The sequence below is a fragment of the Scleropages formosus genome, chromosome 7 (assembly GCF_900964775.1).
Source record: "Scleropages formosus chromosome 7, fSclFor1.1, whole genome shotgun sequence".
Lineage (NCBI taxonomy): Eukaryota > Metazoa > Chordata > Actinopteri > Osteoglossiformes > Osteoglossidae > Scleropages > Scleropages formosus.
Genome location: NC_041812.1, coordinates 19390036 through 19402529, shown reverse-complemented (window position 1 = coordinate 19402529; position 12494 = coordinate 19390036). Strand labels below are relative to the sequence as shown.

The 12494-nt window shown below is 44.0% G+C and overlaps 1 protein-coding gene across 1 annotated transcript in view; it reads left to right on the top strand.

Moving 5' to 3' along the window:
- Positions 1-3462: 3462 nt before the first annotated feature.
- The window catches only part of bcar1 (BCAR1 scaffold protein, Cas family member), a 66966-nt gene continuing 57934 nt past the window's right edge, over positions 3463-12494 (top strand). Inside the window, exon 1 of the mRNA XM_018726642.2 lies at positions 3463-4032. Within this exon, the coding sequence (XP_018582158.1) occupies positions 4021-4032 (12 nt within the window). The 5' untranslated portion in view covers positions 3463-4020. The remainder of the gene's footprint in view (positions 4033-12494) is intronic.

Sequence of the window (12494 nt, the reverse complement as noted above, 5' to 3'; positions counted from 1 at the left end):
TTTTTTTTTTTTATTTGTGTGTGTGTGTGTGTGTGTGTGTGGAGCGGAGGCCACTGCTCGCCACACCCCATCCTGGCTGTAAACAAACTGATCGCCAGCAGAGCTGCACTCCACCAGCAAAACATGCAGAAAGCTTTGCTGAGTGGAAGTTTCTCCAAAGCAGTGTGCCAGCACAGCCCTCATGTTGACTTTCCTCGTAATCATTACCATCTCTCTAACATCTGCAGTAAACACCAGACACACTCATGGCCACACTCCCATCTTTCTCTAGATGAATAGATCTGCGTTCTTGGGATCCAAAAGGAACTGTCATCCTTATATTTATGCAAAAGCTCCCGGTGCTGCAGATGCCGGCTTCCTCTCCACCATTCTGTTTTTTCCTGTTTCCTCTCTTGGATGATAATGTTGCTGTCATGGTCTCCAGTGACTCTGCCCCCTCTCCCTCCCTCTCTTGCTCTCTGGCCCCATGCTCCCTGTTCTCTGCTCTCTTTCAGTCTGCTGTCTCCATCTCTCGTCTTTCCTTCACTCTCACATTCTCATTCTCCCTCCTGCTCCGATGTCGTCTGCACCCTTTCATTATGTGCTCTCAGATGACTGTTAAATCAATATATGCATCACGGACTGACTTTATTAAAGGGAAACGCTGCATTTTTAGTAAGAGGCGATGCTTCAGTGTTCTGTGCTAATCGCATTTTGTTTTTCGTAAGCAGAGGATTAAATGCAATGAGAACTAATGCAAAAAGGTTCTGGAACTTGACTCCTCCTTATCGAAACATGCTGCTCTAACAGTGCTTGCATGTTCCGGAAGAACGGTTGTGTTTGTCTCTCTCCAATCTGGAAGGGAAACTGTCTTAGGCTGAAGGAAACTCTAAAAGAAAACCTATTGTTCCTACACTACGATGTTTTTCTTCTGCATCCCAAATCAAGATTACTCCATGGCTTGGTCAGAGGGTCTGGTCTCTCTTGCCTTAGATGTTACACTCAGTGTTTACCTAAGTAATGTCATCTCTTTTTAATGGGGGAGCAGCATTTAGGATGTATATCCAGTAGTTAATTCTGTTTTATAATAATTATTTTAGGTTAGATAATATGGGATCTTTGTACCTCCTGAGGAAGAGGAGCAGTGTGGTGTAAATGGTGTAAGGCTGGGACAGCCCAAACAGACACTCTGAAGTGACGAGAAGTAGGTTGATGATGCTGTAGATTAAGTGTAGTGCATGCATAATAAAGTTCACTGACTCCTCCTGAAAAGGTGCTGGGGAAACGCTAATGCCTTTTACATTTCAGCACAGCTCACACATTCCCTCAATACACAAGTTTTGAAGTCCTCGATGTCAGGCGCCATGGGGGAGATGTTTACAGTTCCTTCTTATCTGACTGATAGCTAAGAATCTGTAGTTCACTTTTAGTCCTTTGAAGTAAATTTTTTTTTTTTTTTTTTTTTTCTTTTGGGGGGGGGGGGGAATGGACTGGTTCAGGGAGATGTCACAGCAGTGTGCACGTGTTTGCGTGTAGCCTTGTCTCATCTCTCTCACAGACACATCCACAATGTTTACTGCACCTTTTTGTTTGCATATGCATCTGCTAAATGAATATAATGTAGATACTTCCACATAACGTTCATCATTCATCAACTATTAGTTAGCTTTGTCCAAGGCAATTTATGATATTAGCTATACTCTGCAACCTACAGTGATTTACCCATTTTTTCAGCACAGTCATTTTTTTTCATGTATCAGTTCAGGGTAAGTACTTTCAGGGGTACTACAGCAGGACATGGATCTGAACACAGGTCCTTTGATTATAAGGTGAGGGCTCTAACTGCTGCACCACCCACTACTCTAGATTTCTTTCTTTTATCTATGATATAGTCATTATATGTATCACCTGGTTAGTTACCCAACTGTGTTTGTTTTGTCTGCTGTTAGTAAATGTTTGCTTGTTTCTTGCAGTCTTTTTTTAAATTGCAGTTATTGCTATAGTTCTCTATTTCATAAGTCAGCAAGGACTCAAAAGTTAACTCTGAACCCGCTCTGATAATTGTACGTAGTCGGATATTTATGATTTAAAGACATACCATGTCTTATGATAGGAGCATGTGATTTCAACATCAGAGAAGAGTGGTTCCAGAACCCAAGCTGTGAGTGGAAGTGAGCCCGACTATATCTAGACGGTATCTCTCAACCTCCTGCACTAGCTCAGGCTCCTTCCCCGCCAGTGAGGTGACATTCCAAGTCCCAAAAGCCAGAGTTGGCGCCCGAGGTTTGGGTCGACCGGGCACTTGGCCCCGACCACCGCCCAAATCGCAACGCACCGGCCCCTTACGGCCTCTCCGGCAGGTGGCGGGCCCACCGAAGAGCGGCTCCACGTCTTGGCTTCGGGCTAAGCCCGGCCAGGTCCCGTGGGCATAGACCTGGCCACCAGGCGCTCGCATGTGAGCCCCCCCCCCCGCCCCAGGCCTGGTTCCAGGGTGGGGCCCCGGTGACCCCATACCGGGCGGGGTAAACAAGAACCTTGATTTTATAGTCAAAGGGGGTTTTGAACCGTGCTTTGTCTCGTCTGTCACCCAGGACCTGTTTCCCATGGGAGACCTTACCAGGGGCATATAGCCCCAGGCAACATAGCTCCTGGGATCATTCAGGCACTCAAACCCCTCCACCACGTTAAGGTGGCGGTTCGCGGAGGGGTTGATGTGAGGTGATGTCCAAAATACTCTGTGCACAGGGTTACCTGATACCACCTGTATTGCTGGTGAAAAGTATCCCGTATTACAGCGGATGACACATTGTTACAATTTTCACTTTTTTTCTGGCTTTCTCAGAAATAATTGTAGGGAGTGGATGTACTAAAGGTCTAGGTTTGTCACCAATGCCCAGGATAGAAGTTTTACAGGTCTTCTGGGCCTTTCAAAAAAGACCCAAACACTAAGGTACATTGGCACGATAGCACAGTTGTAGGTGCAGGGAGAACTCAGCTTTCAGGTGATGTTAAACATTCCCTCATTTTAACACCTTTATACTAGTGATTACCATTAACTGTTGTACATAATCATATTTCCAAGGATTTTCTAGAGGTATATACAAATCCATTCCACTAGTTAGTGCTCACATTTTATTATTGCTGCTGCTGTTAATTTTCTGACTCCTTTTCGACAAGCCACAAGGCAAGCAAGGTGACTTACGCCGGTGTTAGATAATCGTATTTACAATGATTTCTCCACCCTGTACAGCAGAGTGTTCTGTCAACTGAAGATACTTTGAATATAGGGATTCGAACCTGGAACCTTCAGCTTAGACTAAGGTGACGAAGCCTGAAATACTAAGTGTTGATGCTGGGGGGGCAGAACAGACCGAGCATGCATGCACACTCACTCACTGTAACACTCCCCGGAATGAGCGCGAGCACCACTTTGCGTGTTCGCGGGGGGGAGGAGTCAGGTAGCTGGCTGTCACACACTTTCCCTTTAACGGCGAATCTCGGTCGATTCGACGATTGCCTCCCTGCCGTTCGTTCACCATCTCTCTGTCTGTCTCACACGCGCGCTGCTCGCGCGGTCACACTAGCACGCGGCGAAGAGGCATTGAGAAACGTGGCCGTCGGACGCAGCGCGAACACGCCTTTCCGTCCCCACGCACACTCACACGTGGGGGCGACGAACGTGGCCGAGCACCCGCGGCAAGGCGCGAGAAGGAGGAGACGGCGGGCGCGCGGCGGCACGCGGTACGTTCTCCCAGCTGCGTGGCTCGTGGCGTGCACGGCGCGCGCTCTCTCTTACGGTCCCGCGGCGAGAGGCGCTGCGCTCATCTCGGCCTGGATACCGCGTTGGAAAAGCAAAACAAACAAACAAAAAGACTGAACAAGTACAACTGCAACAAATATGGAGTAGAGAGAAGCATCGAGGAGTTGAGTGTTCGCGACGAGGAGAGCGTTTTGGACTGAAACTAAGCCTTAGGCTCCTGCTGCTGTTTCATTAACGAAACGAAACGAAGCGAAGGGCGAATTATATTATCACGCGGCAAGATGTCTGTCCCGGTAAGAGCCGCGTCACAAACACACAGCTCTCTTCTTCTTGTTCTTTGTGGGGAATATTAGGTATAACCAGCAATTTTGCAGCATCATCTTGTCTCGGATTCAATAATAGCGCGGTGTGACAGAGCGACACGGTGCTGGCAGTCTGCAGTGTGTGTGAGTGTGTGAGACAGACAGACAGACAGACTCAGAGAGAGGTGTAGCTGTTTGGAAAGCAAAGCCTGCTGCTGCTCTGAGGTAAAGTGGACTTTGAACCGGCCCGGGTACTAAAACTGTACAGTACTGTATATTTCTACATTCGATTCGTACTGTGCTCTAGGCTTATACTGCGCTGTGGTGACCCATGATCATGATGTCCTGGACACGTTACATTATATCCTGTCCTTAAGTTAATGCAGAGAGCACAGCTTGTGGGCCACACATCACGGTGGGAGAGAGTACGTGTCTGTCTGGATCATGGGTGAAAGAAGAGGAGCGCGCGTGTGTGTGTGTGTGTGTGTGTGTGTGTGTGTGTGTGTGTGCGCGCGCGCGCTCTGTCTATACATCTCATTTACATTTATTCACTTAGACGCTTTTTTCCAAAAGCGACTTCCAATGAACTCTATAATGTAGTGTTACCAGTCCACACACCTTATTCACCAAGGTGACTTAACTTAGTTAACTGCTAGATACGCTACTTACTGGGTCACTCAACCGTAAATCGATACTACAATACGAATACATCAATATTGGTACGTCATTCTGTCTGTCATTTTGCCCAGATATCTTAATGTCTGTTGATGTATGCTTCCATCAAAATCTGTACACCCAGTAGTACACCTAAAGTTTATTATGAAATGGGTTTGATTGGTGTTTGATTTCCTGCACTCTCATTAATCCCATCTGTGTGCACTGCATCATCTGTCTGACTGTGCCATGGATTTATGCGAAGACTTGTTTGGACACCATCAAACTACACACTATCTCAGCAAACCTTGTTTTTTTGTCTGATGTCATTTTAACTTGCCTTTGGTGGGACACTTCATTCTTAATCGATTTCGATAAGTTATTTTTTAGCTAAATAATGGAATGATATTACTTATTGTCTGCTCCTCGGTTGGAGATAAATATTGTGTTGAAACAGCTCAGATTCACCTCTTACTTAGCAATAAATCAAGATGTGCTCTGTATGTTGACTAAGTCAGAGAGCTACTTAGGGTTACATCTGAAATACCAGAGATGGTTTGCGGTGACTATGGAGGAAGTAGTCAATGCCAGGTATCCAGTCTGGAGATATGCCTATGATGTTGCTTCATTGAGTTATTTGGGTGCATCCTAGCGTTCAAATAATGTTGATCAGAGTCATTTTGCTGCTGCTCTGTACATTTTTTGAGATTGCATTCCAGCTTTGTGCTGTTGGAGGAATAATTGCAACAGTAGAAAAGGTAACAAAGATGTTTCTTCAATAGTAGTACTCACCTGCTCACTTCGCTTAAACAGCTGTTGACAGCAACCACGTAGCTTATATTTCAACAGTTAAAAGGCAAATTAAAAACAATTTTTCATTTTAATTTTGCTTTGCTTCAGTACACATCTAAATGAATGAACCATTGAAATCAGTTCACCTCCAACCACAAGGTTCATATTATTGAAAAAGCAAACTGAATCCCTGTCCAAGTTTGTTTCAGCAAGATTTCAGTTGCATGACTCATCAGGTAACTATCTATAAATGGCAAAATTAAGATATCAGCCACAACAGAAACCAGCTTAGACATGGATCCACCAAGAACAGAGGGTCCTTATCTTCACCTTATATTGCCACACTTTACATGGCTAATTTGGATTTTAAAAGTAACCTCAGAAAAGTGGCCTCAGTAGGTTTTATGTCAGTTAAAACTGCAGTCAAACTCAAGACAGGGGCCTGCAGGGCTATGCAACAAATTCATTTAACGTGTAATGTTGTTAATGGTCTGTTTGTCTTAGAGCGCTGCAATCTAAATTTTCAGATCAGGGCCTAAAATAGAACATTTCAGATATACTTTATATAGGACATGGCTTTCCCTGGAATGTTCATTGGCAAATTTCAGGGTGTTTTTTTTATTGAAGTACTGACAACCCTAACCCTGTCAGTGGAAATGCCAAGAAGAGAGCAGCTTTTAATTATTGCATTATATAGAGTGTAATTATTAATGACTTAATTCTTTCAAACTGCAGGCTTTCTGAAATTAAGAGATCAGTATACAGTTGTATGTCCTGTTGGAAATGGTATATTTTTTATGTAAGTGCGTTTCAAGTGCTATGAAAACTGACACTATTTTAAGAAATGGTCAGGTTCAAGATATCCCTGCAGTGTCTAGGCATAGAAATGATATGCCAACTGTATAGTATGAATTTTGTTTGGGTGAAAATATAAAATTTAGTTGTATGCTGTCTATATGGTTATTTATTTTGTTCTGCAGATTGCATGATAACACTGCTTTTATCATATTGAATGGAGACAGTCATGCTGTGATTAGATAGCAGTTTGACCCTGTTCAGGCCCTGGGTCACAATGGATGAACGTTAGCGCTCTTGTTCCCTGCTGTTCAGTCTCTCCCTGTGCTCAGTCCAGCAAACAGGCCAGATGGTTGTGGCAGCTCCCATGGTGCAGGGTGGTTCATCTCAGCATTGAAGGGATGTCTTGGGGCCGCTCTGCAACCTGCTGCAGCCTTTTGTTGCCCCCCTCTGGGGTATTTTCTTTCACCTGTATGAAATGGGGGAATAAAAACAGTAATGCAGGCATCCGCTAACTGGCCAGTTGATAATTTCAATAGAGAGCATGACCCAAATGTCATGGTAGCTTTTTTGTGTGGCCTTGTTTACGCTTCACACTTTTGCAGTAATGCTGGTTGAGGTGAGATTCGTCTGAAGGCGTTTCACAAGGAGGAAATGGTTATATGTTCTATTGTAAGAGCAGCTTCACTGGTGCTGATGAATTTGTCAGTCGTGCTGCGCATGGGCCATTGGGCAGTGTTTGTGGCCTTCAATTATGAGTGGACTGAGTGAGTTCTCTCAGCACATCCTATTGGTAACACTGTACATTTATCACAAGCAACTGTACTCAGTAAAAATATCTGCATCCATCTATTTCCTTCTGTTGGTGTAACACACTTCTTGTATTGTTTTCAGAGATGTGCATCACTTTTGGAGAAAATGTTCTGCTAAATGAATAAATGTAAATGTAGTGAATTGAATGAAAGGGTTGGGATGTCGGTTACGAGAAGGTGCTTGCAGTGAGCTTACAGAAAGCCTGTGTTGTCTCTGTGGTTCCGTCATCGTGATGGTACGAGTCAGAGAATTGCACCATGACCTCATCATGCACTGCACACAGCCTTTAGTGCTGGCATAGAAATGAAGGTTTGACTCTAAAAAGTCGTTTCGTCATCAGTAATAGTCGATTCCGTAGTTGCAAATATCTAAAGTACATATTTTTGTTTTATTAAGATTGCTGTTTTCTGTCTCCTTTACTCAGAGTGCGTCAGCTGTGCAAGGTCTTCTTGGAATGAGAAGCTGCATACATTAATCCAAGGAAACTATACCGCTTGATGTGTGCATATTGTAAACATGTTCCATAAACAGATTTAGACAACAAATACCTGTTAGTGGGGAAACAACTAGAGGCTGTCAAGATACAGATGGAGAGGGTCTCTTCAACAGCTGGTGCTGATTCTCCAGCACCAGTTGGGACCATTGGTGTATGATGCTGCAGATGTTTCAACACTCTGAAAACACTGTAGGCAGCACCAAGGGGTTAAATCGGACACAAGCAGGGCACTGTGATATAGTCCTTCTGTGATGCTGATGTTTGGCAGTTATGTATGGTGCTCTGTGTGCATATTCATAACTTCTGACACAGGCCTTTGAATTTCAGTAACCTGATTTGGGACTATTTCTGTATGTTTCTCTGGCAACAATATGCCATCATCTTTCCTCCTCTAGATATATCAGTGGCCATTGATTGTCCATTTCCTGACTGGAGCACACCACTCAATACACATGCACACACACGCTCACACGCAATGCTACACTCTCTGTGGCCTTGATATTAAATTCCTAAATGAGACTCACTCCTCAAAACAAGTTTTAAAACCGTTGTGCAATAATAATTATACTCATTTATGGTTTACGTGTGAAAACAAAAATTCTTAGTTTTATATTAGTACTTATACAGTTATCTACATATTGTGATAATAAATTTAGCATATACTCATTTGTGCTGCTATGGTTAGTCTTGTTTCCTTCATTTAGGATTTAGTCTGAATACTGTACTTTTTCCAGACTGAAATCTGCAGATGCACATAATATTTTTCTTTATTCTTCCTCCACACCCTATACAGCTCAGTCATACTGTCATTCAGTGCATTGTCTTATCAGTTCTTGTCCTCTCTTTCATTGGCTACTCTGTCTTTCTGCATTTCTCCCTCCTTTCTCCCTGCTGTATTCAGAGATGAGTGAATACTTTGATTTGTGCATTTTTCAACAGTGAATGAACAATGGCCTTTGCTGGAACACAGCTTCAGGGTTGTAAATGCTGTGCTGGAGAGGAGGAAGAGCTGGAGGTCTGTGAACAGGGCTCTGTAGTGGAGGCTGTTCATGTGGGAGGAATAAGACTCTGGTTCCTTACTCCTCCTCACACATCCCCACAGTGGACAACAGAATTGACCGTCATGCTTGGGCTGGGCTGAGTTGAGTTGGCCCTTTGTGTGCCTGCCAGCGGTAAGCATTCCTGCGTTTGCACTTGCTGAAGAGAGTGTGTGCGCGTGTGCACTTGTTGGGTCCATATGCATATCTTCAGGGTTCTTAGCTTTCACACGTGCTGGGACTCCTTGTTTGTGTTTGACAGGCAAGGATCCTTCCAGACAGGATTTGGATTTCTGTTGATATTAATTTTCCTTTCTCTGGCAGCACTTCCCATGTTTGGAGGCTCCGCCTCCCCCCTCCTGAGTCACACTGCAGGTGATTACTAGTCCCACTACCCTACTCTGCCCATTGCCAGCCATGATTTTGATTCAGGTGTGTGTTCTGTGGACCATTTAATTTCTTGTCTCTATGGCAACCCGCTATGGTTTTGTTGGTGCTGTGAGGGCAATCTTTAGTGAAAGTGGACATTGTGTTTCATATTACGGCATATTGGGTTAGTTCAGTCTGGTGTGAAATTTAGCCAGGTCCCTTTAGATTCTTAGAGACGAGCTGATCAATTCATCGACTCTCTTCCAGTTAGGGATGATTTGACCCCACAACCTGATCGGAGAGAAGATGTGATCAGAGATGGGACGGCTTATAATAGGTTTAGCTGAATTGTAGCAAGCATAATTACTCTGTTCTCTAATTACTGTAAGGCCTGTCCCCTCATTAATCTCTCTGTTGAACAGTATCTATTGCATTGTCAGAGTGTTAATGGCCAGCTATCCATCAGTGATCTCTGTTACAGTTATTGGTGCCATGCACTGTGTGGGGGAAGGGAGCACAGTGATACTCTGATCTGTCTTGAGCTGCCTTGGCAATGTGGCAGCAGGTTCATACAGCTGGAGCTAATGAATTGACCCCTATTTGCAGTGAAATGTCTCAAAAGGGTAATGCTGAGAATGTCAGATGAACAGCAGCAAAGAAAAGGTCTTGTGACACCCCATCATCATAGAACAGATCTTCAATTTGCTCCCACATTGTCGACTTCCATTTTAGAATTTACATTTTATAAAATTATGCGGTTCTCACTGATGCGTATGTGCTAAATACATACAGAAACAAGATGCTCTTTTTGCTTAATGTTCTCAACAAAAGACATTTTCAAAAATCTATCCCAAATTATTATTGTTATAAGCCAACATTTTTTTTATTTTACCCATTTATTGTGCTGACCATTTTTACTGAAACATTTCATGTTTAGCACTTTGCTCAAGGGAATGGTGACACGGTAGTGCTGTGGATAACAGTGGTGACTCACAATGCCTGAGTTGCACAGTTGGGCACAAGCTTGAATCCTGCTCACAGTGTGCTGAGCTTGCATGTTCTCCCTGTGTTCACAGTCCAAATGCATCCATGGAAGAAGCCAGTGCTAAGCAACTTCTATACCCTCCCTTGCCATGAAAGCCACACAAGTTGTTGTCAACTCGACCACACTTACCCTCACCTTAAGAGTACTACATCAGAGTCCCTTCTTGGACTCAAACCAGTAACTTTCAGGTGTAAGGCTGTGTTATTAATTCTTGTGCTACCTGTCCTGTTTTATGATATCATGAGTGGTGTTAAGTACATCTATTACAAAGGGCATTTCAGCTGTGCTGAGTGTGTTTGACTTGTATGGTACTTAGTCGTGCAGTACCGATGAAGTACAGGGGATAAATACATACATGATGTCATTGCCTGTGGTCTGGCCTCATCCCATTAGTGTAATGGTGTTCCAGGCACAGCGCTCATCTCCTGCTCTTTGAATGAACAACTTCAGTGCATGAGCCATTGGCATCCTTGATGTCATGTGCTGAAAAAGCAAACCTGACGTCATGCATTAGCCCAGGGCCATAAATCATCAATAGGCAATATAGATTGTCAGTATGGTCTGCTTTGTTTTCCTCCATTTTCAGTGATGAAGGGGGGAAAAATGTTTTGCTCATATTTGCAGTATTATTAAAGTTGTTGCTGCTTTTCTGGCTACCTCCACATTGTAGCCATCCATGTTTGTAGAACGCCATGTCATGATTCAGTTTTGATTACAAGACGGACTCCTAGTGGAAACTGAGTTAATATTCTAAGTGTGCTTTTTCTCATTAGGATTCTTTAGTGTAGAATCTAGAATTCATTGCTCTGCAACTGTGAGCATTTCAATCACATTGGCATTGTGAACCTGTTTCTCTCGTCTCCAGTCAAGTCTCATTTTGTGCCAGGAGGATTTGACAGGTTGAGGCTGAGAGTGTCTCCGGACTGTCACTAAAATGGCAGCTCATCAGAGCTTTAATTGCAGCACAATCTCATTCCGATAAAGATGTGTTAGATGAAGCGGGCTCCTGTCACCCTGGCCAACACCACACATCTCCCATCCAAGATGTCATTGCACTCCCCTGAGATTAAATGGAAATGTCTCATTCTGGGGCTGGCGGGCTGGTAATACCCCCTCATGCTCTGTGACCCCTGCTGTCATGGGGGCTGTGGCTGGTGTGATTGGGGGATTTAGGTGGAGAGAGAGTGGGGGAAAGAGATGTGAACCAGAGTGCTTCTGTCAGCCAATGCTGTTACACTGCGCAACAGGCATGACCTTTCGCAGCAGACTCTGGGGATTAAAGTTGCTAGGACATCATCGTGATTTGGAGGAGACAGTACCAGTCCCATCGATCTGCCTGCATGACCTTTGTGAGTGTATCTTGCTTCATGACTGCCAGATTCAAGATTAAGCTTCAACAGTGACAACTGATGAAATGGCGTGGTGTGCTGTCTTTGGAGATTTAAGGGCAGAAATCCTTCATGGACAAAAAAGGAGCTTATTGTTATTGAATTGTTCTTAAGATGAGCTTTCTGTCTTTCATGTAAAATAGTGCATACACAAACACACAGAAATTCCTCCCCTGTTTTTTGTATTCAGAAGGTTATGTTGTGTCATTTGTGTTTCTGGCCTAGCAGCATGTGACCACTAACCCAGAGCTGTCTGCTATTGACTGGTTGTTGTACCTTACCATCTGGAGAAAGCGTTTCCCTGGAGTCCCACTCTTGAGGAAGTGGGCTCTATGTGTTCATGAGTGTACGCCCATAAACAGAGCTAAGACATTCAAGTGTTTATCTTAGAGGAATGTTTCGCTGTTGTTGACTGGAGTCCACTTTCAAGGACTAGGCACATTAATGCGGTATCACTGATGTGTATTATGGATGGGTTTCACTTACATTTATTAATTTAACTGGCACTTTTCTCCAAATTGACTTACTATTTTAAGATTCCTACAAGTATTTACCCGTTGATAAATCTGGGTAATTTTACTGGAGCAATTTTAGGGTAAGTACTTTGCTGGAGGGTAGTACAGCCAGAGGTGGGGGTCAAACCTGCGACCTCTGGGTCCAAAAGCAGCAGCTCTAACTTGTACACTACCAGGTACCCCAATTACCTCTTTATTTATAGAGATACACTGTATATTAATATTACCTTCTTAGAGACAGTAGAACTGTAATGCTGGCCTTCACGGTCTTTGACGTGTAGAGATCCCACACTTAGAGAGGCCCTTCATTGGTGGCTACTACACTGCTGTGTCACAAGCTATAGCTGTAGACTGTCCCTCTGCCTTGGAGCTTCTGCATTGAGCTGGAGGATGATCTTGCCCTGTCCTGCTCTCTGACTTTCCCTACTCCAGCCCAGCTACAGAGATGTGGGAGAGACAGAGAGGTCATTGCACTCCCCTGAGTCCACCCTAGTTTTCAAGCAAGACCAACATGTCCACCCAAAATTAGTGTGTAACTTCACTGAGTAT